The following is a 21,883-nucleotide window of genomic DNA, read 5'->3' on the forward strand; positions in this document are numbered from 1 at the left end:
GAGCAGCTGTTGAGAAATCTGAATTCTATGGGAGATTATCAGAACTCTTTGAATCTAGCTAATTTTGTCTTACTTTCAGATCTAAATAACAGCACAAACATTATCAGATATTGCAACACTATCTCCTTTAAAGATGGTAATATAGTTAGTAAACTAGCCGTTGGTAGGAATTCTCAGACAGGCTGAATGCAGTTGCTTCCCTGGAAGACCTGGAAACTATATAGCAGTTTCCCTTTGTCCACAGGGGAGGTTTTGAGATTCCCAGTGGATAGTACTGAATCCTGTTTTTTCCTATATGTCCATCAGTGTTGCTAGAGTTATATCAATCACTACCCTTGTGTTCTGGGGCCATGAATAAAGAAAATAAGGGTTATTTGAACACAAGTCCTGTTGATACTGTGACAGTCAATAGGATAACCAAGACGACAACTAAGATAGCACATACAGCATGGGTGTGGGACACAGGGGTGATTTACATCCAGGATAGACAGAGAGATGTCATCAAGCTATCCAGAACAGTGAACAATTTTAAGACATATGAATTATTTCTGCCATTTTTCATTTACTATATCTGGACCATGGCCAACCATGAATAGGGAAGCCACGAGGAACCACTGTACTGCTTCTTCAATGCCTTGGCGCACATAGATGTTTGTGTGGAGGAGAAAAAAGAAGCACAGAAAAAAAAAAGGCAACACACAATACTGAGAGACAAAGAGAGGAGGACCACAGTCATATTGACTAAGCCAGAATCAGGTTAGGCTAATGCTATGGCCCAGTTGTAATGGAGAGAGCGCAAGTATGAAGTTCAGGAAAATGATGTGGGTTTCTGTGAGATGGCAAATGCAGCCACATCACTGAACATTCTGCCTTTATTTTGGAAAGTAAAGGTTGGAGATTCTGAGGGAATGAAGAGGTCGAGGAACTGGAAGCATAAGTGACAGCTGAAATTTCATGTTCTCTTTAACTTAGTTTTTTAGAGAATTTCCAAACATGTACAAAGATATAGGCAAAGAACAGTTTACGGCCAATCTCATTTCCTTTTTATTCTCAACCATTTTCCTGCCCCATATTTTGAAGGACATCCCAGACATCACTTATTATATTTCTGTTTGCTGCTGGGAATTGAATGCAGGGCCTCATGCATGCTAAGGAGATGGTCTACCATTGAGCTACCATTGTTAAACATAAAGTAACTACTTCAAATATACACTTGATTCTGGGTAATTCCCTGATGATTTTACTTAAAAACTTTATTTGGTTTAGATGCAAATCAGGTCAATATGATGCAGTTGTTTGAGATTTAAGTCAGATTCTGCAAACTCCTCCATCTTTTTTTTTTTCTTTTTACTGTTTGTTTTGTTGAAGCAACTTTTGTCTTAATGGCTCAGGCCTGACCTTGTCATGACTGCTTAGGTGGTGTGCACTTCTTAGGAGGTAGCAGTGCCTGTCTTCCTGTGTTGTGTCCTTCATTAGTCACACTAGGACCTCTTGGTCCATGGTTCATGAGGGTTACATGTGGCGATATGCCATATTCTCCATCAGTTGGGCTTCTGCTATGAGGAGAATCTGACCTTTCTCAGCTACTTGGTTAGCCTGAGGGTTAGTTTGTAGAGGAAAGGTTAGGGTAAATGCTTGATTCTTTTATTTACCAGGTTGCAAAGCAGTAAATTGGTTCCCTGAGATATTCCAAAGGGGATCATAAGATTAAAGAGTCATTATGAAGCTACAGATTTAAGTATATTTGATGTTTTAATTAATCTATCATAGTTTTATCCTGATGTTCTGCCTCAAATACTTTTAAAATAATACATTATTCATCGTAAGACAACCTGTGTACTGAGATACTGGACAGTCACCTCATGCTCAGAAAAGGAACTTAGTTTCACTCAAGTCTCCTCACCATTAGCCCATCTTCTGGGAAAGCAGAGCAGGAGTTTCTGGAGAGAACAAGGCTCAGAAAGGCGAACCATTGTGAACCTAGGACTGATAGCACACTGAAAGTATTATACAAAAAGCACACTTTATTTTTGCATCATCCTGAAGATAATTATATCCAGAACAGTCAAATTTGTCACAAGTATGGCTTTGAAGACCAACTGCAAGTATGGAAGATGAAAGTTTTCATCTATTATTTGCATAGCAAGGGTAGTATCAATGTTTTCAGAACCTACAGGGAAAAAGCAAAATCTTGTTCTCCAGCAGGTGTTCTAAGAGTCTTTGTCAGGGCAGACTTGAGCAGATCTGAACTTGACCACAGTGATTTGGGATCTTCCTGAACCCCTAAGTTGTATGGATGCATAGACACATTTTCTTGGAAAAAGGGTCTATAGTTTAGAGTCTCAAAATACACAATAAGAGAGTACAACTGGGTATGAGTAACCATCAATGTATGAGGTCTGTCTTGTGGTTGATTCTGAGGATTGCTGAGATGTGCAGAAAAAAATAAAACTATTCTGGACCCCAAATAATCTAGGGAGATTAATTTACCGGGATGTTCCTCTCAGGGGGACTAGATGTTCCATGGACAAAGGGGCATTAACTCTTTGTAGGTGTTCTTTCAGGCCAATTTGAAAAAGCTGGTCTGTAGGTTTAGTTATCTGCTTTGAATCCTTAGGACATGCTTATTACCAACCAATTCCATCTCTAGGGACAGGCAAGCATTTCAAATGAGGTGTATAAAAATGAGGATGATGATGAAAGTAGATGGCCATTTTAGGTCTTTATGTCAATCATCAAAATTTATAGATAGGAGACTTAACTAGGCAATATCTGAATCCTGCAAAACTATTAACATTATAGTTAGCCACATATACTGGAAAACAAAATGTATCCTGCTGAATCTGCATACTCAGAAAAGCATTAAACACAAAGTAGACCTAACTAGCACACAAGTAGCTGAACACTTACGGGGTCAGTGGAGGAGCTGTGTCTTAATAGATTGCAGGATGATTTAGTGACACTGTCATCCCACTGATTGCTACTTAGATGACTTGGTTTCCCCTCATTACTTTGTGTGCATACATTCTGAGATGGGGCACTGAGTTTAACAAGATCTTCTGGGTAGAAAACTATCCTTTGCTGCAAATTGTGAGCATACTGAAAGAAGTAGATTAGATTCTCTTCAGATGCAAGTCTGAACAGGTTAAAACAAACTGGGTGCACACACACACACACAAAACCCTTAAGACTCAGTGAAATGGTGTAAATGTGTGCGAGGTTAGGGGGGAAGCCTCAAGTTACTTTTTGAAAGTATCCCTGGTGATTCTGATGCTCAAACATGTTTAAGAACTACCGGGCTAGCTGGGCACGATGGCACATGCCTGTAATCCCAGAAGCTTGGGAGGCTGAAGCAGGAGGATCTAGAGTTCAAAGCCAGCCTCAGCAACAGCAAGGTACTAACCAACTCAGTGAGACCCTGTCTCTAAATAAAATATAAAATAGGATTGGGGATGTGGCTCAGTGGTCCAGTGCCCCTGAGTTCAATCCCTGGTATGGGGGAAAAATTTTTGTAAGAACTACTGGGCTAGATCATCAAATGCTCTCAAACATAAATGTAATTTCTGAAGAACATTGATTTCATGTATTTACTGTTTTCTATTTTCTCCCTTGAGGGAACCAAAGGAAGATATAGCTTCAGATATAGAATCTTTCTATTTATGATGTCTGAGCTACCCTTTGCTTCTATAACTTTGGAAGTTGATTAAGGTAATTAAGGAATGGATAGTCTATGTAACATCTCCAAGAAAGGAGCAGAAATCTTGATTTCCAGTGTTGCAGATCATAATCAATGGTGTAATCTACACTTCTGAGGTATTTAAGTCAAATCAGAAAGTAAACAAAGTAGAACGCTTTGCTGTTGGCTTTACTATTCTATCCATAAAGTGATCAGGTGTGCAGTGTCTTCAATATGATTGCAGTTGCTGTTTATACTTTGTAGAGTTCTTAAAAGATTACACAAGATTCGCAGACCTAACCTAAGTGAACCTTTCTCTTACTCATCAATTAATTTCAAAGACTTATTTGTGATTTTTATAAATTTTTCTGAGACTTGCCAATCATCTATTTCCTTTGCCATACAAACAAACATGTTCTAGCAGGTGCCCCAAAACATCCACCAGGCAAGAAATCTTCAGTGATTATGTGTGTGCTTTTTTTTTAATTGTATAATTCGTTTATACAGAGAAATCATTTGATTGATCTATTTACAATTTTTTTCCAATTTTCACTTCTACTGGCAAATATATTTCACATAATAGTCAATATTGACTTGAACTGATCACCATTACAAACCTGCAATGACACAGAACTTTTAGTCTTTTCTCCCCGTCTCATTATAACAGAAACATTTTGCAGTTAAGATCCAGAAGTCTTTTTTCCACTTTATGACTAAATCCACCAAAATTGACCCAACATGGCCAAAATTTCAACACATTTCATTGTTTCTTTTCAAACTTATTTGCAGGTATCATAAACCAAGGCAAATAAAGTCCACATCCCCTCGAGCCTTCTACAACTTACTACACACCCTCAAAAAGAGCTTTTCTATCTCCTTTCATCCTCTGGCACAACCAGACATTTTTACTTTAAGACAATACTACTCTCTTTTCCCCTCTGTTTTCTTTTACTTAGTACCAGTCAATTGCCTTCCCTCTTGCTTTACAGACAACACTAAAACTTTCAATGAATTCCTTGAAGTGGTTTTTCTTTCAGTAGTCTAGATTATATGGAGTCATTTCATGCGTCTTCACCACCCTGAAATGCTACACTGTAAAAATTTCAATTTCTTAATTGGCTCAAAAACAGTATGGCTTGGTTTCACTTGGCAAAGTTAATACAATTAAAAAAAAAAACCAGAAAAAAAAATATATATATTTATATCACGCACACACATACACACACACATACACACATTTTTAATCAGGAAGAAAAATAAAGACATGCCAATCTGAAAAGGCATTAAAGTAAAAAAATAAAAGCAAATGCTAAAAACTACTTTACAATAAAAAAATTAAATAACTGGCAGGATAAATGAATGAAAAATGAGGAATGTGCAGTGAAAAACAAGCTAATATATAGCATTCCAGTTGATAAAATGGAAAACTTGTTAAGTTTTGTGGTTTGTTTTCCAGGAAGCTGTTTCAACATAAATTTTGAGATACTTCAAACATAAAATCTAGGTGCCAATGTTAAAATTTCAAATTTTGCAAGCAAGCCTTAATAAAGAAACTGGTAGAATTCCAGTCTTTGAAAAATCCTGTTTTGGCTGACACTGTAAATATCATAATTGTTGTTACTGGAAAGTTATGATAAATTCAGAATTAGGAGGAAACCCAGTTCCTAAATATTTCATTTGATTAAAAATACCAGGCTTGCACAATCTAAATAATCTGAGAAAATATCCTTTTTTAAAAAAGTCTGCAATTTAACAGTAATCTGCATATCTTTAGCTGCCATTAAAACAAAAACAAAAACAAGACATAAAAAGAACCCCAAACCATGAAAATGTTACAACTGGTACAAAGTAACCCTATGATGTGCCCACGCTCCCATTACAAGGAAAACAAAACTGTACACATTTATAAATAAACAATCTCTCCACCAGTTAATACACAGAGCTTCCTTTACACCAAAGTCTCCTTCCGTTTGCCGCAGAGCTGGGCTTTGTCTCTGGCTCTTCGGAAGCCAGCCTGTGTCCGGTGTGCTTTTGCACTCTTGGTGTCTGCCGCCTGCAAGCTGGAGCTAAATTCTGAGGCGTTTTCATCACCTTCTACCTGCATCATGCTGGAAACTGTGGACGCCCTTCTCTGGGCTCTGAGGTTCCCAGCAGAAGGGTTGTTCTCTTCACACTCTTCATGGAGCTCTGGCAAACCCTGAAGCTCTGGTGGACTGACGGCCTGCTGGAAAGGGGCAATGGCCGTTCGGATACAATTGAACCACTGCTGCTTATGGAATACATCATTGGCTTGCAGAGTGTGAGACTGGCCTGGAGAGGGGTCTTGGAAGCGGACTCTAAAGATATTTTTAGCTGTAAAAATAAAAATTGAAAAAAATGGAAATGAGATTTAAGAAATTGTTTAAAGAAAATGGTCATATAGTCCTAACAAAGGCACTAGGACATCTGTAACTTGCACACTGTTAAAGTGAGCCATCACAGTCACAAAGCACTTGATAGCTCAATGTGTGTAATGAGCACAGGATAAGAGAATCATTTCATTTTAGAATTCTTAAAAAAGTTAAAACTAGATTTATTTAGATTCTGAGCTTAAATTTCAAAACTTGTATTCTACCTTTATCTGAGTTGCCAAAAGCCCCTCGAAAGGAGCCTCCCATGCGTACATCCCCATCCTGCAGGTCTTCTAGCACCAGCTCCTGGACTGGGATGGGCTGCCGGTAAACCTGGTAGGAGTGGCGCTCATTTCGTGTAACAGGCCGGGTCAGAACCAAGATGTCTTGAAACAGGAATATGTAAAGTTTCTAGAGAAATGAGAAACAAGTGTTTTTTAAATATGAAACTTCATTGATTTCAAGTGACTGAAATATACTGTTAAAAACTTGATTTAACAATACTAATTTCATCAAATTTATTTAACTAAGATCTTTCTTTGACTTTATAAAATAATGATTTCACGACTGCATGTTTTATTTGGAAAACTCAATCCAGACTTGATACATTTTTTTTTTTATTATTGTGTGCTATTAGGCAACAGTTGAGTAAACTATGCATCATAAAGACCTATTAGCAGTCTCATGACTTGAATCACCACTATTTCATTTCAGTTTTCTAAAAAAGTAGGAATTAAAAAATGCAAGCCAGATGAATGTTAATGATTCCATTTTGTCCACAGAAATTTAAACCTTTGTAAAACAATTATGCCTTGTGATGGAAATCGGAGATGTCAGCTTTCAACTTTTCTAAGTAGACCTCAACTTACACACTGTGCTTTTAAACAGCACATAATAAAATGAAAATATTATTTCATGACTAAACTTAGTCCTAGTAAGTACTTTTGTAAATATTTCAAAAATAAATTTGCTTCCATTCAATCTGCTGTAGAAATTTGTTGAGTAGTGCTAAAAACTACTTCCATAACTCTATACTCTTCAAGGATTCTTTTTATTAAACATTACAGAACTTAGGAAAGAACCCTTAGCTAAACAAATTGATTTATACTTCAAAACTGGAAAATGAATGTTACTAATTCTTCTCTGAGACATTTAAGTCAGTTATTCTATTACTGTTGAAAACAAATGCTTGCTTTATCAAAACTGATAACAGAATAAAAATCAGTTATCTTCTTTCATTATGCTATGAATTTACTTTCATAAACTTGCTTCATAATTTACATGCAAAAAGTTAAGCTGGGTGTGAAAAAGAAAATAATGGCTTACTTCCTGTTAATACTGAGATGTACTCACATGTCCATTTTTATTCTTCAACTCCCCGTGGCACAGAAGCACCTTACTTGCTTCAATTCTAGGGTCCTTCTGTTTCTCATCCAGATACTCTAGCTTGTCAATGTAATACTGGCACTCAGATTCACCTTTCTTCAAGTTGATATCGGAGAGAACTCCTTGTATTATCACTACCTACAAATAATTAAGAAATGGATGGAGTAACTTTTGTATATTAACTTATCCTGCTTCCCTATGGAATAATAATGTCACATGAAATGATAAAATTAAAGGCTTGAATCAATTAATTCAGTCAGTCTTTTCATTATACAAATGAAGAAAAACAGTCTCAAACTGGGTGATTTGTCTGAAGTTAACAGCTAGCGGAAAAGACTAGATTAAAACCCAGTCCCTAGACTAAAATATAAATGTAAAATATAATTATGACAGATGTGCATCTCCTTATTACTTAGTGCACATTACATTTATTATTTGGTTCTTAAAAACAATAAAACCCTTTGCTATGCTGATTCAATACATGTAAGATTTCAGAGTACATTCTATACTTTTCTAAGGCACCCCAGTATATGAATGAAAAATGAAGGATTCATTTAATGGACTACTTACTGCTTCCTCCAGAAGCTGAACATCAGGGTGGTCTTTTGGAGTGTGTCTAAGAATTTCTTTTAACAGTAAAGGGTATTTGACTAGGCGACTTCGAGGGATATCTAGGAAGCTCCAAAGATCTAGTTTTCTGCTGAAGGGAGACTCAAGACATCGCTGGAGAAAGTCTTGGACTCTTGGATCTTGTTTCTTTTGATCAAGAAGAGCTTTGGCTGCCAGCTGGTTACTGCAGTAGCCTTTGTAGGCATTCAAGCCTGGTAACTGAAGAGTAATAAAAACAAGTAAGATGCATTCCTGCTATGACCGAGTGCATCCATAAGCCTGTGAACATGAAATGCAGAATGACAGTATAGCTATGCTTGAGTTTTAACCAGCTGTCGACATTTTCTAGAGATGATAATGGGAGCAGAAAAGTATTCTGGACCAACATCACAACACTCTTTGATGAGTTCCTTAAGTTGGCTAAATTCAATTGAAGACTCACTCATATGACTTTTACTCTTTGATGTCAGTTGTTGGGAGTTCTAGGACACCTGAGCATCTTCAATCATATTCTTCACTGACCCTGAGACTGTTTATGGGTTCAACTATTCCCTGACAAGGGTATAAATGCAGGTCTTTCACTATGGAATCCCTAGTGTCCCTTCCTTGAACAGTGTCTAGCATTTAGCAGGCACTTGAATTTTTAAGTGAAGGAATGCAACAGGTAATCAACAGCATATAATGTGGAAATTCTGTCCAGGCAGGAACATATCTGTAAATATATTTGTAAGATGATCAAATTGTACCATTAATGAAGTTTTATTTATTTATTTCAAAAAAAGGTAACCTTTTTATCATACAATTAGTTAGTTTTAGTGCTTTTTCTTTTTGTAGAATCTAGTTATGCGATCAAATTGTTTTGCTATCCATCAAAAACTGTTGTAGGGCAAATCTACAAAAAGTTGAGGGGGATCAACAACTCTATGCGTACCCAGTTCACAAGAATGTGCCCGATCTGTTCCACTGTTCCATCAGGCTTGGTGGCTTCTCCTAGTCTTGCCAACAAATCTGAAGTACAAAAAAGCAAAAGGAATAAAGATTTTAAAACAGGTGAGAACTACATTACTTGTTTAGATTTAAAATTACTTGTGTTACTGCTGTTTAGATACTTATGAAAATTAAGTAGTATATCTAACCTTCATGCAGAGGTATATAAGCATCCAAATCACCAAATATGTGTGTGAGTTCTTCTTCTGACATGATAGACAACTTTAACATGGGGTCATGGTAGGCCTAATCAGAAGGAGAAATGTGTCATACAAAGATCAAGCAAAGCAAACGTGATGAGTGATGCACCTGAAAGTATATGAATACATAAAAGCCAGTGTGGACTCTGTTTGCCACACATAGAAGAAATTAAAGTATATATCAATCCCCCCCAAAGACTCTCTAATACTCATTTGAAGAGAGATGTCTAAATCTCATCCCAAACTATATTTATCAGTAGATATTTTCTCGTTTACTATTTTTAAAGGTTAATAAACCTATTCTTCAGAATTTTTGAAATGTAATTTTTAAAAACTTGGGTTCCTGATAAAAAATGATCTACTAACCTTTCTTGCAAGCTTGAGATCCTCAATTAAATCCTGTTCACCCCGGGACATTTCATATATTGCCTAGAAAACACCCAGCAAACATCAGAAGTCATTGCTTTCTTTGAGAAAGGAAAATTATTTATAATTGATATCTATATTTAACTAATGATTTGAACAGCTCTTTTTTAAGTGACTTAAGTCTGAAAACTATAATTCGGAATGGAATCTCAAATAAAAGGTTGTTATACGTTTTATAATTTTATCCTTTAGAGTTGTTCAAGTTGATGACGACCACCCATCACAAAGAATTGTTCAATATGAGTTATAAATTTTTACTCAAATATAAAAAATGCAAGTTAATTTTGTCATACTCATTACTATGCTATTCTTTTGGCAAGACATTTAAAAAGCATGTCTTTTTTCTTAGTATAAGCCAATAAAGATGCTCTTGGTGCTGAAAGCCAGCATACCTCCTGACGTTTGATTTCTCTGGTGGTCAAAGACTCCTTCATGCTGATGTCTAACATCTCTGACCATAGCACACTGCTTCTTCTCTTGGCTGGTGTTGGGACTGTTGATCTGCTAGATGACTTCTGGGCAGAGACTGGGGATCTGTGATCACCACGAAGGGTAAACGACTGAAAGAGGCAAATAAAAGAAAAAATGAGATTTGGAGGCTACAATAATTATCGTTCTTTAAGTGAAGAAAGAAGAAAAAGTTCTGAGTTTCTCAATGCAAATCAATCATTTGCCAAAGTTTCAATCTATAATTTATATAAATACTTGTCAGCTCAAATTACTTTTTGAGAATAAAAATTAAGACTATCTTTTGATGCATCTTAGTTCAATACAGGTTATATAAACACTGTTCTGCTAATATTATTACTTACCAGCAGATTCCAAAAAGAAAACTCATATGTTTGAATATTAACAGTGCAAACATGTTTGTATAGCTCAAAGAAAAATACAACTTTTAGGCTCCTATAGAAAGTCTCCTGACTGTACCCCTTACCCTTCCCTGTATCCATTTATAAATTAATTTTTTTTACCTGTATTGTTTGACCAAAACGTCTGACTGCTCCATTTCTTACAGGAGAGATTAAGTTTGCCAAGGATGTGACCCGAGCAAGAGGTCGAACTCTTTTATTGCTTGGCTCCTGTAAAAACAAAACCAGACTACACTAAATGTGTGTTTAGGTGAAATGATTTCATACAAGCCCGGACAAAGTTAAGCCCTCTCACAGAACAGTATTTCTACGTTTTAAGATGGAGAAACACAGAACTCAAAAAATGAATATTGTTCTTCACCATTAAAACAGACTACTACTGAATAACTTGCTAAAAAATGAATATTGTAAGAAAGGCTAGTCAAATATCTAAATATTAGTTTAACAATGTAACAAATTTACACTCAGAAGAAAAACTAAGATTAAAACAAACAAAAATACTATAGAACTTTTTAGTTTAATGAGGAAAATAACTTAAAAAGGCCTTATGAAAAATTTCAAACACACACAGAAGTGGAGAAAAGTATAATGAGTCATTCAACTTCAACAATTTCTGGTATAACTATTTGTCTCATTTCTGCCCCTATCTGAATATTTTAAAGCAAATCCTGGACATTATATAATTCCAATCTTAACGACTTCAATTAAAAAATAATTTATATAAACAAGTCTGGTATTGGAGTGAATCAAAAAAATATTTAAGCCATGACAGGGGGCTGATTACAAAGGCTTCCAGACTCTAGGAGTCAGAATGTTTTGGCTCAAATTATGGCTCTGGTACTTGTTCAGGCATTCCCTGGGCCTTAGTTCTCTCATCTGTAAAACTGGGCTAATAATTATAACTTCTTAAATGTTGTTGTTGTGAAGATTAAATGAATAAACAGGGATCAGAACAGTGCTTGGTACACACCAAATTTTAGTTACTGCTAACATTCTTAAAGGTATTTCCACTTACTACTTAAACACAGGGGTTTATAAAAAATTAGGTCCTCTCTCACATGATTAATTTATTAACTTAAAGAAAAATACAAATTCAGAAGAAATAGTTATTATTCTGAGTCTACTGCTAGCAAAATGGAGGCATAACATTAGGTGACTCACATAGTTATTCAGATAAAAATGGTACATCACAAAACAGTCATGTCTATTCTTTATAATGTTGATGGGATATAATTTTTTTTGTATTTGGTGCTCTCGACAATTATACAACAACATGATTTTGATGAGAATTCAGAAAGACATTAAAAATTATTAAGATCACTGTTTAAAAATACAAATTGTCACTTAAAAATTGTAGAAAAAACCATTTTTTTCCTAAAAATTCTTTGACATAACTAAAGTCACATAAAAAGGGATGAAGAAACCAAATTAAAAAAAAATTAAAAACTGTAAAGGAACTTTAATGATTGAAATATCCAAAGCAGCAGTTATACTTATGGAAGCTCCTAAATGTATAATACATATATAATATATATAAACCAGAAAGGAATGTAAACTGTTGAAGAGACTTTGTAGATAATTAAAGAGAATTAAGAACCTTGACTTTGGGAGAGAGCAAGCAAGTGAGCAAGTCAGAGATGTTAGACCACTCCCCAATTTCCAAATAATACACTGCAAAGTAAGATTCTGACAATGAAACAGCTAGTGTGTAAATGTTACATGAACTGAAAAAGAAACCTTCAAGATATGCAGTAAGATGGCACAGGCTGTGCAGCGGAAGACATGTGAATGTTTTTACCATACACATCTGTGCAGACTGAGTGACACACACGTGTGCAGAGGCCAGTGCAAGGCATTCCTTTCCATTTAGTAAAGACAGTACAAAGAGTCTTCTGTTTGAATGAAGATAAGATTACCTCACAAAGTAAGATATGCCAACATTAACTAGAAACAAAGCAGTTGTCAGAAAGTTCTGTTCTGCTTTTTGGAAACAGAAGTTAGCTGCTCTTCCTTGTTTAAAGTGTAACACATTTGACTTCCCAGTAAATCATAAAATTTAAAAGTCTTTGAAAAGGTTCTTCCTGGTGAATTTGAAAGGAGAAGCTAGTTTAGCTTGGGGAGAAAGAATTTTTGATATTTATTTTATTACATGAAATCAAATTCATGTTAAAATTTTTTATCTTTATAGAATTAGTTATCATACAACTATTAATTTCCTGGCAATTAAAAATTAGGTAATATTAAAAAAACTAAAGAATTTAGATTTAGATATAAATATATCACAGCATGTTTCTGACACTAACATGGACTTTGTTTATTCAGTCTCCTTAGGGTGGTGGGCTATCATGCCAAGCAATATTTGGTGATTAAGTTGCATGGTTCTTTAAAAACAACTATAATCTTGTTTCTCCACAAAGGACATGTTACACTTCAAGTTTATCAAGCCTAAAGTGCTTGCCAAGAAAGGATGATGCTAAGTCACAAAATATGAGTGGGGGAAGGGAGAGGAGAAGGACACCTCCGCACTTTTTTGTACATATTTTTTGGGACACGATAAAAACCTTCCTGCTTTAGTCAAAGAACATATAGGAAGAAAGTTTGTCAGATACAACACAGGCCTTTTAGCATACATGTATTTCAAAAGAGTTAAATTTTAAGGAATAAAATAACTTTAAAAGTGTGATTATGAAATTTAACAGTGCAATACTGAAAATGGCCTACTGCCAATTTCAGAATTCATATGCTATTTGAAAAAAAATGCAGAAAATTTTTGTGGAAAAGTAATATTGATTAGGCATTCATGGGTTACCTAAAAAGCAGGGACAAAAAAACCTATCCCTTTTGGAACACGGGTTATGATTTGGCCCATGTGACTTAGAAACCTAAGTAGTAGTCCTAATTGAAAAAAAAAAAGTTTTTCTTTACAGATCCTCTGAACCATTTCAATGATCGGAATTTTATTATTAAAAATCCAAATATGTGTCACTGTCACAAAACATATTTCTAAGACAAGGTTTTTAGAGAACTGGTATTACATCTATATTCACTTCTTAATACTTATAGGAAATAGATAAGGTATTTGGAGGCAATGAAAAAAAAGTACAATAGGAATATGCATAACTTCCCACCACCTAAAGAAGGCTCAGATAATTTTGGTGGTGGTGATGTATTTATTTTGAAGTGCTGGAGGCATGTTATGGTGAATACAAGAAGCTTAGAACAGATGTGGATATTGAAACAATAACTCTCCTCAAAAGACATTTCAATAACTCTCCTTCCTCAAAAGATAATCTGAAAATCATGGGTATAAACAAAGAATACCAATAAGGTTTCCATGCTCAAAGACTTTCTACTGTAGACAATTTTTCACCAGGGATAAAGTTCACTTGGAAGGGGAAAAAACCCAATGCTTTCACAATAAGTTTGTTGTTTGTTTTGGTTAATTTTTAATCAGACTATCCAGTTTAGATAGACAGTCCCATGTATTATCACAGGAAATATGCCTTTACACTGGGCTTATACTTACTTTTCATAATTCAATTATAGTCAGCTTTTTGTGCCCTAAAATATTTTCTGGATGTCTATAAACAGAAAATTGTTAAGATTAATTTAGTTTTTTATCAGGATATATTTTACAGACAAATGTAACACCACAGAAGTACATACATTTAAAGTCTGAATTTAGCTTTTTTGCCAAGAAGGGTTTTTCTAACCATGCCACTTAGAGAGTATATTTTAGGACATTGACTTTTCTATGGTCAATTGAATCAAGACAAAAAAGTCAGTTTGTGTCTGGGTTTATTTGTTCTGGGTTACTAGATTAACAATTCTTTCCTACCTAAGGAGAACTTTAAAATCAGAAGAGTAAAAATAAAGTTATTTTCAAAAAACATAAAAATAAGTTATGATCACATGGGTTTTTTCCTCTTTAGACTTGGAAACAGAAATAACTCAAATTATTAAGCTGTTCTAAAACAATACATTCTTGGTGTTTTTAATCTTCAAATAAAGGTATGACAGAAACATGGCCCATATCCAAAACTAAATAAAAAAGCCTAGTTCTTGATGGGCCAAAAGATGATCAGTTTTAGAATAAACATTGATGACCCTGTATGTATGAGTTGTTTCACTCAAACAAAACACTTATATATTTAAAGAACATTGAAGCCCACAAACCAAAACCAAAACCAAACAAACAAATATACAAGGCAATCCACACTAAATAAAAGCATACCTCTCTCTTAAAGATGGTAGCTATTTTAACTGCCAAAAGGTGTGTAGATATGTATGAAAATGGCTTCACAGAGGTATACAATAAACTGCACATATGTAAAAACGTATAAGTTTTGACATATGTATACGTCTGCAGACCCATTACCACAATCCAGAGGTATACAGTTAGCTGAATGCAGGAATATTATTTCTATTACATAAGTAACAACGTGGTATATACCAACAGTTCATACTTTGCAGTACATAGTACAAATACTTTCCAGTACATAATACATACAGAATACCATATAGTGTTAAATGCCAAGATTATATAAAATGTCAAAAAATAATTTTGTTAAATGTTCATAAAGACTTTAAAAAGCCAAAATGACGTCAGAAAATTAAAGCAAGGAGAAATACTTAAGCAAGGAGAAAGAACTTAGATAATGTTTCTGTGGCTTAAATATTTTAACACATTTTTTTCTTTCTGAGAAAAAAGTTGGTACACAATGAGCTTATTAGAGGTGGAAAGAAAAACAAACACACGCATCAGTTCAGACAACACTTCACTGGCATTTTGTTCACTAGCATTAATTTGTGAGGAAGAGATTCTTATTTTTTCTTACTCCACTAAAAGAGTTCCTAACACTTGGTAATATAAATTCAAGTTAAAAAACAAACAAACAAACAAACAAAAAACCCAAAATGCAACCACATTAATCATCAGAAAGAAATGTGACAAATGTAACCAGAGAAGTACATACATTTAAAGTCTAGTGCATACCCAAGCAGTTATATATAAGCCTATTTATTTCAATTTAGACTACAGCTCCTAAATGTATTTCAAACTTGCATATCAAAGTCATACATTTTAAGATTTAATAAGACCAAAAATTTAAAATCATAGTTCATAAATTGTTAAAAATTCCCAAATGTTCCATGGAGTTAGAAAACATTCCTCTGGCCAGTTCTCTTAAAACGCTTACCTCTTGTTCTCTGAAGGACTGGTTATTAACATCTAGGACTCGGATAGTCCTTTTAATAGGTAAGAGACCTCCAATATCATCATGCGCCACCATGCTTTACCGAGTATCCCTTCAAATCTCTTGAATTAATCCACATGCAAGTCAGCCCCGTAAGGAAGCACCTTGGAGGAGCACAGGCTTTTCTTCTGAGTGCTCAGCCTCCGCTGGCAGCCCTGCGCCCATGCCTCCTGCTAGTGGTGGGGCTGGCCGCGTCTGCGAACCGCAGGCAGCAAGCACTCAGACCTCAGGGCTCTGGGGGCGGAGCTGCAGCCAGCCAGGCTCCAGGGGCGAGGCCCGGTGCCTCGTGACTTCAGTTAGCCGCCTGCTGGTACACCTAGGCTTCTCAGCTTGCACTGTGCAAGAGAAAGGTCTTCTAAAAGGTATGGGACTTGTGGGAGGGAAAGTGGGAAAGATGCGGGTTAACGATGGGCAGAACGTCTCTCCTTGATTTAAAATGTGTTCTCAAAGGAAAATGAAATGCTATCTAAATTACCTACTCTTTCACTTAGTCAGACGAGGGCTCCTTCTTTTCCCCCTATAACATTCTATTGCCTAGGAATAGAATTAACTATAGTAAGGAAACAGGAATTTAGGGTTAAGTAACAATATATTTAAGAAAAGCCTAATTATCCAGGGAGCTTGATTTTATTATACATAAGTGTAAGCATATTAGCAATTGTAACATTATGAGAGTCTTTTATAAGATGGTTCTTACCATTCCCGCCCCCCACCCAAGATTAGCAGGGTAATACAGTAGACAAACTATATTTACTCCATTGCTGAAGAAAATCTCCTACTGGATTATAAGTAAAATATAACTTTTAGGATCAGTATTACAGCAGACTTTTTCCCTGTAATGTTTAAAAAACTTAAAATCTGTGTACCAAATGTTTTGTAAATTAAAAAAAAAATAGATGATTTTTGTTCTAAAAATGTTCAATAGGGTCCCTCTCTAAATTAAAAGAACTGATCTTGATATAGTTCTAATAGAGTCAGTCAAAAGACCTGCTTAAAAAGTCTTGTGATACACAAGTGAGGAAATAAGGCTAATGAAGGTAAAGTGATCTCCCTGAAGTGATACACTATTGACAGTTTTCTAAATTTCTAGTCTTAAAATAAAAGAAATTTACTGTATAAAAGGCACCATTCTAGATGCTTGGGTGATTAAAACAAAAACAAGTAGGTTTCATTCTGCTCCTAAAGTGCTAATAGACTATCCTGTAAGGCAGGCCCCATGAAGTGATACTGATACAAGATGGCTTTTGCAAATTGCAAATAAATGGTGTAGCTTAGTAAGTGCCTCAGGCTGTAAGATGTTATTTCAATAGGGTCTTGAATGCCATGTTATTTGTTCATGGGTTTAAGCAAGAGAAAAATGCAAGTGGGATGAGGGAGTAAACTCACACTATAAGGTAACAGGCTGTGGGTAAAGACATAAGAGCAGATGACTTTACTAAGCAAGTGAGAGAGACAATGAAAACCATGTTGTAATAAGATATGTGACTGGTGTTTAAGGTGGTTGAAACTGAAAAAATAATGCAAAATCACAAGGAGGGGTCAAGAACTTTGCCTAAGGTAGGGGCTTTGGGAAAGGAAAGAATATATTCAAGAAGTCAAAGATGCCTAAGATTTTAAGCACAGGACTATAAACGCAAATAAAGAAATAAGAAGGAACAAGTTTCAAAGGAAAATTATTTCACTTTAAACATACCAAACCTGAGGCAGTGAAGAACATATAAATGAAACTATTCAGTTGGTAGATGATGGACAAGGCCTTGGAAAAAAAGGCTGGAGTGGATTTAAACTGGAGAGTCAGCTACACAGAGATCAGAACTAAGCCTTGGGAATGAATGAGATGCCTCCGAGGGAAAATCTGGACAAAAAGAACACTGGTCCAAGGACCCAGCTCTGCAGGACTGCCAAGGGAAAGAAAATTTTGCAAAAGGAATAGTTGGAAAGAAAGAAAGAAGCCAAGGGCATAAAAAGTATAAATTATAGCAAAGACGTTAAGGAAGGTAAGAAAAGATCCAACTTAGTGATTACAAGTTTCATGAGGTTCTCAGTAGTGCTAGTACAGTAGAATAAAGATAGGTGAATAAATAGGTGTTGAAGATTGAACAGAGAAAAATAATGGGCATAAATACTGCTAATAGTAAATAATCTATAAAATTTAATTTATTAGGGTATGTGAAATAGTGCTAGTTTTTGCAGGAAGGACCATCATTGCCCTTCTGTAGCTACCACGCATGTATTTTGTATACAAGATGATGCTAATGCTTCATCTTTCTGTTTTGAATTTTTTAATTTTTAAGTGTTTTTTTAAAAAAGAGATTGGTTATATTTTATCATCTATTCTCTATTATTTGGTCACATATTTTGGAACTAGGTGTGATGTGGTTGGTGTTAAGAGTGAAGAACTGTTTGTAGAAGATATTTCTATAGAGTATTACAGTGGAAGCACCTAGACAATGTGAACTCTAGCTCCCTAATGTTACAGGTAAGAAAACTAATCTCCCCAGGTTCTCAAGAGCTATAGGAATAGCCTAGGCTAGAACCTTACAGTTTGGTTCAGTTAGCTTTATCAGTTAAAAATGGTGTCAGTGAAGCCAATACTTTATGGTCACTTGGTCTCATAAGGGAATAAAGGATAATGTGCAGAGAGAGTTAGAAAAGAGGTTATTAGGGAGTTCTTGTGGGTCTCTTGCCCCATGTCTTTCTCAAAATTATGTTTTTCAATTTAGTTCTGTTTGAAGTTATTCCAAGTTAATGAGGGAGAAGGGATATCTTTCATTTTCCTCTTTTAGCTGGGGACCCAAGAGGTAAAGGTAAGAAGTCTTTCTATGTACAAACAGAAAGCATACATGAAACAAAAAGGTTCTAGTGATAATAAATTTTAAAAAAATTCCTGGCACATCAACAATGAAATTTTAGTTTCATTTAAAATGTGTAGGTTTGTAGTCTAATTACATGTAGATGTTCAATTAGTATTCTGAGAGAATGTGAGTCTTTGGATTCCATAAAATCAAGGTGCAGGGTAGGCAAAAAGATAATACAAGGTGCAGGGTAGGCAAAAAGATCCTATTTCAAAGAATCACGATACTTTAATTATGTTGTTAATAGCAAGAGTTTTTTACTTTCTGTAAATGGTATAATAGAGGCAGATTGGTTAATTGTCTTTGTGTAGAAAATCTAGAATTTATAAACCTAAAAACCAAACTGAGTTATCTAAAAATAATAATGTAGTTTTGTAAAAGGGATCAAGCTTTTTTAATTTTTTAAAATACTGTTTCCTAAAGACATGTTTAGTTGTAGCCTCTGTTTTGCTTTTAAAAATGCTTTCTTCTCCTAAAATAGGAATAAAATAAAGAGAATATTGTTTCGACCTTCTCTATAAAAAAATGACTGCTACCTACTTTTCTCCCTCTTTTAATGTGAAATATGTTTTGAAATGTAGAAATAAAGTAGAATTTAAGAAAAATCTGAGCTGAAGATGTAACTCCGTGGTAGAGAGCTTGCCTAGCATGTGTGAGACCCTGAGTTTAATCCCCAGAACTGAGGAAAAAAAAAAAAAGGATAGTCCTTATCATTTTGGCCTAGGTACTATTTTTACTTACTTATATCTACAATAATAATGAGCATTTGAATACTAAGCTAGGAAAGCCATATTATGGGCAGAGAAAAACATCTAAGTTCTCTTCTGCCCTCTACAGGAGATATTGTGAACTGCAACGAAATTTTTAACCTGTTTTGTTTTTGTTTTTCAATTTTGTAATTATGTTCGCAAAGACATTGTAAAGATGACTACATCAACAATCTTTGAATCTGTATAAAAATATGAATGACAGCAAAATTTGTATCTTCAGTTCTTATCTAGTTTTCACGTTTCGTATTACTAAATTAAACATATTTAACAATCAAGTATATTAAAATTTTATAGTTCACAGGAAATATAAAGGCTTTTCTAAAATAAGAAAACCATGTTCCATCTTAAAATTATAGATTTAAAGATTGCAAATACTACTATATATCTCACTAAAAATGGGTTAAAGACAGAATTAAAAATCTTACTTAAAAAAGGAAGCACTGATTAGAAAATGGAACTTTTGAGAAACCAGAGCTCTAAAATATCTAGCAATAAGTTAAAAACAACACACACAAACACAAAAGGAAGTTACAACATTTGGACTAAATGAGTATGAAAGAAACTAGTAATGAAATTATATGTGGATTTGGGTTTTTAATATCATTTGGATAAAAATTTGAGTGTCCTATTTATGTTTTATTAGGAATTTGGTTTAGGAAAAGATCATAAATTTGGATCAATTAAATACTATTAGAAAGAGGTATATAAACAAATAGTTTGGCAGGCTAGGAAGTATTTATCAAAGCAATGGTTCTTTTTGCAGTGATAATAAATAATAATAAACAGTAAATAAAATAATGTACACAGGATTTTAGTGATGACTTTTTACCTCAAGTATACATACAGGTTAAGAAATAATTTCCAGTATAATCACTTACGCTCATGTAGTAGGATGTTGAGTGAGATCCCTCTCATTTTCCCTGACTTTAATTAAGACTCCACATTAAATACAAAACACTATTGAGTCTTGAACCCAGTTTCCTCTTTTTTCAGCCCATTCTCACTTCACTCACTGCTGTAGCAACCAGCTTCCTTAAAGGTAACCTTGCAGCTCCTGGTCTTAGCTGCACTGTGCATCCCTTGCCTTCCACCTGCTTACTGGAGGCTCTGTGTAAAATCTATGCATATGTAGCCTTACAGGGTAAGTGACGGATACCTCAAGGGCCACCAATGACTAGTGGAGAACAGAAGGTCCTCTCTTCAGTCCCCTGATAGAGCCCCAGTAAGACCAATTCCAGTTGCCCACAGTAGTGTCCAGATTAATTGTAGACATTGCATGAACCCCCTCTGTTTTACTTCCTCATCACACCTCAAGATAGATCACCTGTCAAACGAGCCCTCATTTCAGGCCCTGATTTCTGGAAATAATTTAGGCTAAGACACTGACAATGAAACTGGTCTAGTGGTGAGACACAGGACAGGACTCTGGAATAGGATTTCTCATTAGTAAAACGGTGACATGGTATGGATCAGGATGAGGTACAGATGAAGCAGTAAAGGCAATGGCTTCGGTACTCATGGTAGCAAATGAACAAGACAAGGGGCAGTGGTAATTTTAAGCACTGTAGAGTTGGGCTGGCATTTATTAATTAATTGCTTAAAAAAACTTGAAAAAGCAGCTGGTAGATCCTTCATGTTTGTCCTTAGTTATTAAGTGGGAACAGCCAAGTAAGAGTACCTGAAATTTCATCACCCCAAGTGGGCCAAAATAAATCAGAAGCAGTATTGCATACCAGGAGTGTTGGTCCATTAACCAAGGTCCAGAATGTAGGAGTGTTGGTCTCCACTATATGCTCATTCTGTTTATCTGAGTGCCTCTTACAATGAGATGAACTGTGGCGAATGACAGTGGACCACTGCAAATTTAAAGTTCTATTCTCAGCTACTGTATAAAATGTACAATCTTTAATGGGAACAGACAACAAATTCTCTAGCATTTGGTATATGGCTTTAATCTGGCCTATGTGTTCTTTTCAGTTCCTATTGGTAAGGTTGATCATAGTAGTAGCTTTATTTTCTGGACACATGACAACTGCCCCAAACTTTGGGCTAGCTGATAAGTATTCATATTATTTTTCCTAAAGATTATAGTAATTAAAATAAATCCAGTATCAATGAACTCTGCTACAATTAGAAGAAACTAAGGCTTAACTTTGGAAAAAGGCTGTGGAAGTGGCAGTTTTACGGTTTCACTGAATCTGCCCATGAAAGCTCGTGGAACAAAGACTGCAAAACCAAAACCCAAAGTCAGTATGTATAGCACTACGTGACAATCCAAAATTACAAGTTCATGTGGATAAACAACCACAAGACCTGTATAAGAGAAGAAAGCAAAGAAATATGAGGCATCTGCCAGATCTCAGTACAGAATTCCAAACTATCAACAAGTACTCGAAGCAAAGTGAGATAAGCCATTTTGGGAAAAGCAGCTGAAACTACGAAGTGTTTTACATATGCAAG

General features: G+C 35.2%; 1 protein-coding gene across 2 annotated transcripts in view; it reads right to left on the reverse strand.

Moving 5' to 3' along the window:
* Nucleotides 1-4,131: 4,131 nt before the first annotated feature.
* Nucleotides 4,132-21,883, reverse strand: part of Net1 (neuroepithelial cell transforming 1) — a 40,004-nt gene continuing 22,252 nt past the window's right edge. The window contains exons 1-10 of one of the 2 annotated variants that reach the window (XM_026391807.2): nt 15,742-15,983; nt 10,646-10,753; nt 10,067-10,234; nt 9,615-9,677; nt 9,198-9,294; nt 8,993-9,069; nt 8,023-8,280; nt 7,420-7,590; nt 6,291-6,477; nt 4,132-6,028 (exon numbers count right to left, since the gene is read on the reverse strand). In XM_026391807.2, the coding sequence (XP_026247592.1) occupies nt 5,625-6,028; nt 6,291-6,477; nt 7,420-7,590; nt 8,023-8,280; nt 8,993-9,069; nt 9,198-9,294; nt 9,615-9,677; nt 10,067-10,234; nt 10,646-10,753; nt 15,742-15,834 (1,626 nt within the window). In that variant the 5' untranslated portion in view covers nt 15,835-15,983 and the 3' untranslated portion in view covers nt 4,132-5,624. Of the gene's footprint in view, nt 6,029-6,290; nt 6,478-7,419; nt 7,591-8,022; nt 8,281-8,992; nt 9,070-9,197; nt 9,295-9,614; nt 9,678-10,066; nt 10,235-10,645; nt 10,754-15,741; nt 15,984-21,883 lie in introns of those variants that run through there. The other variant, XM_026391806.2, reaches the window with a different exon arrangement.

This window comes from Urocitellus parryii, chromosome 9, assembly GCF_045843805.1.
Source record: "Urocitellus parryii isolate mUroPar1 chromosome 9, mUroPar1.hap1, whole genome shotgun sequence".
In the NCBI taxonomy this organism is placed as follows: Eukaryota; Metazoa; Chordata; class Mammalia; order Rodentia; family Sciuridae; genus Urocitellus; species Urocitellus parryii.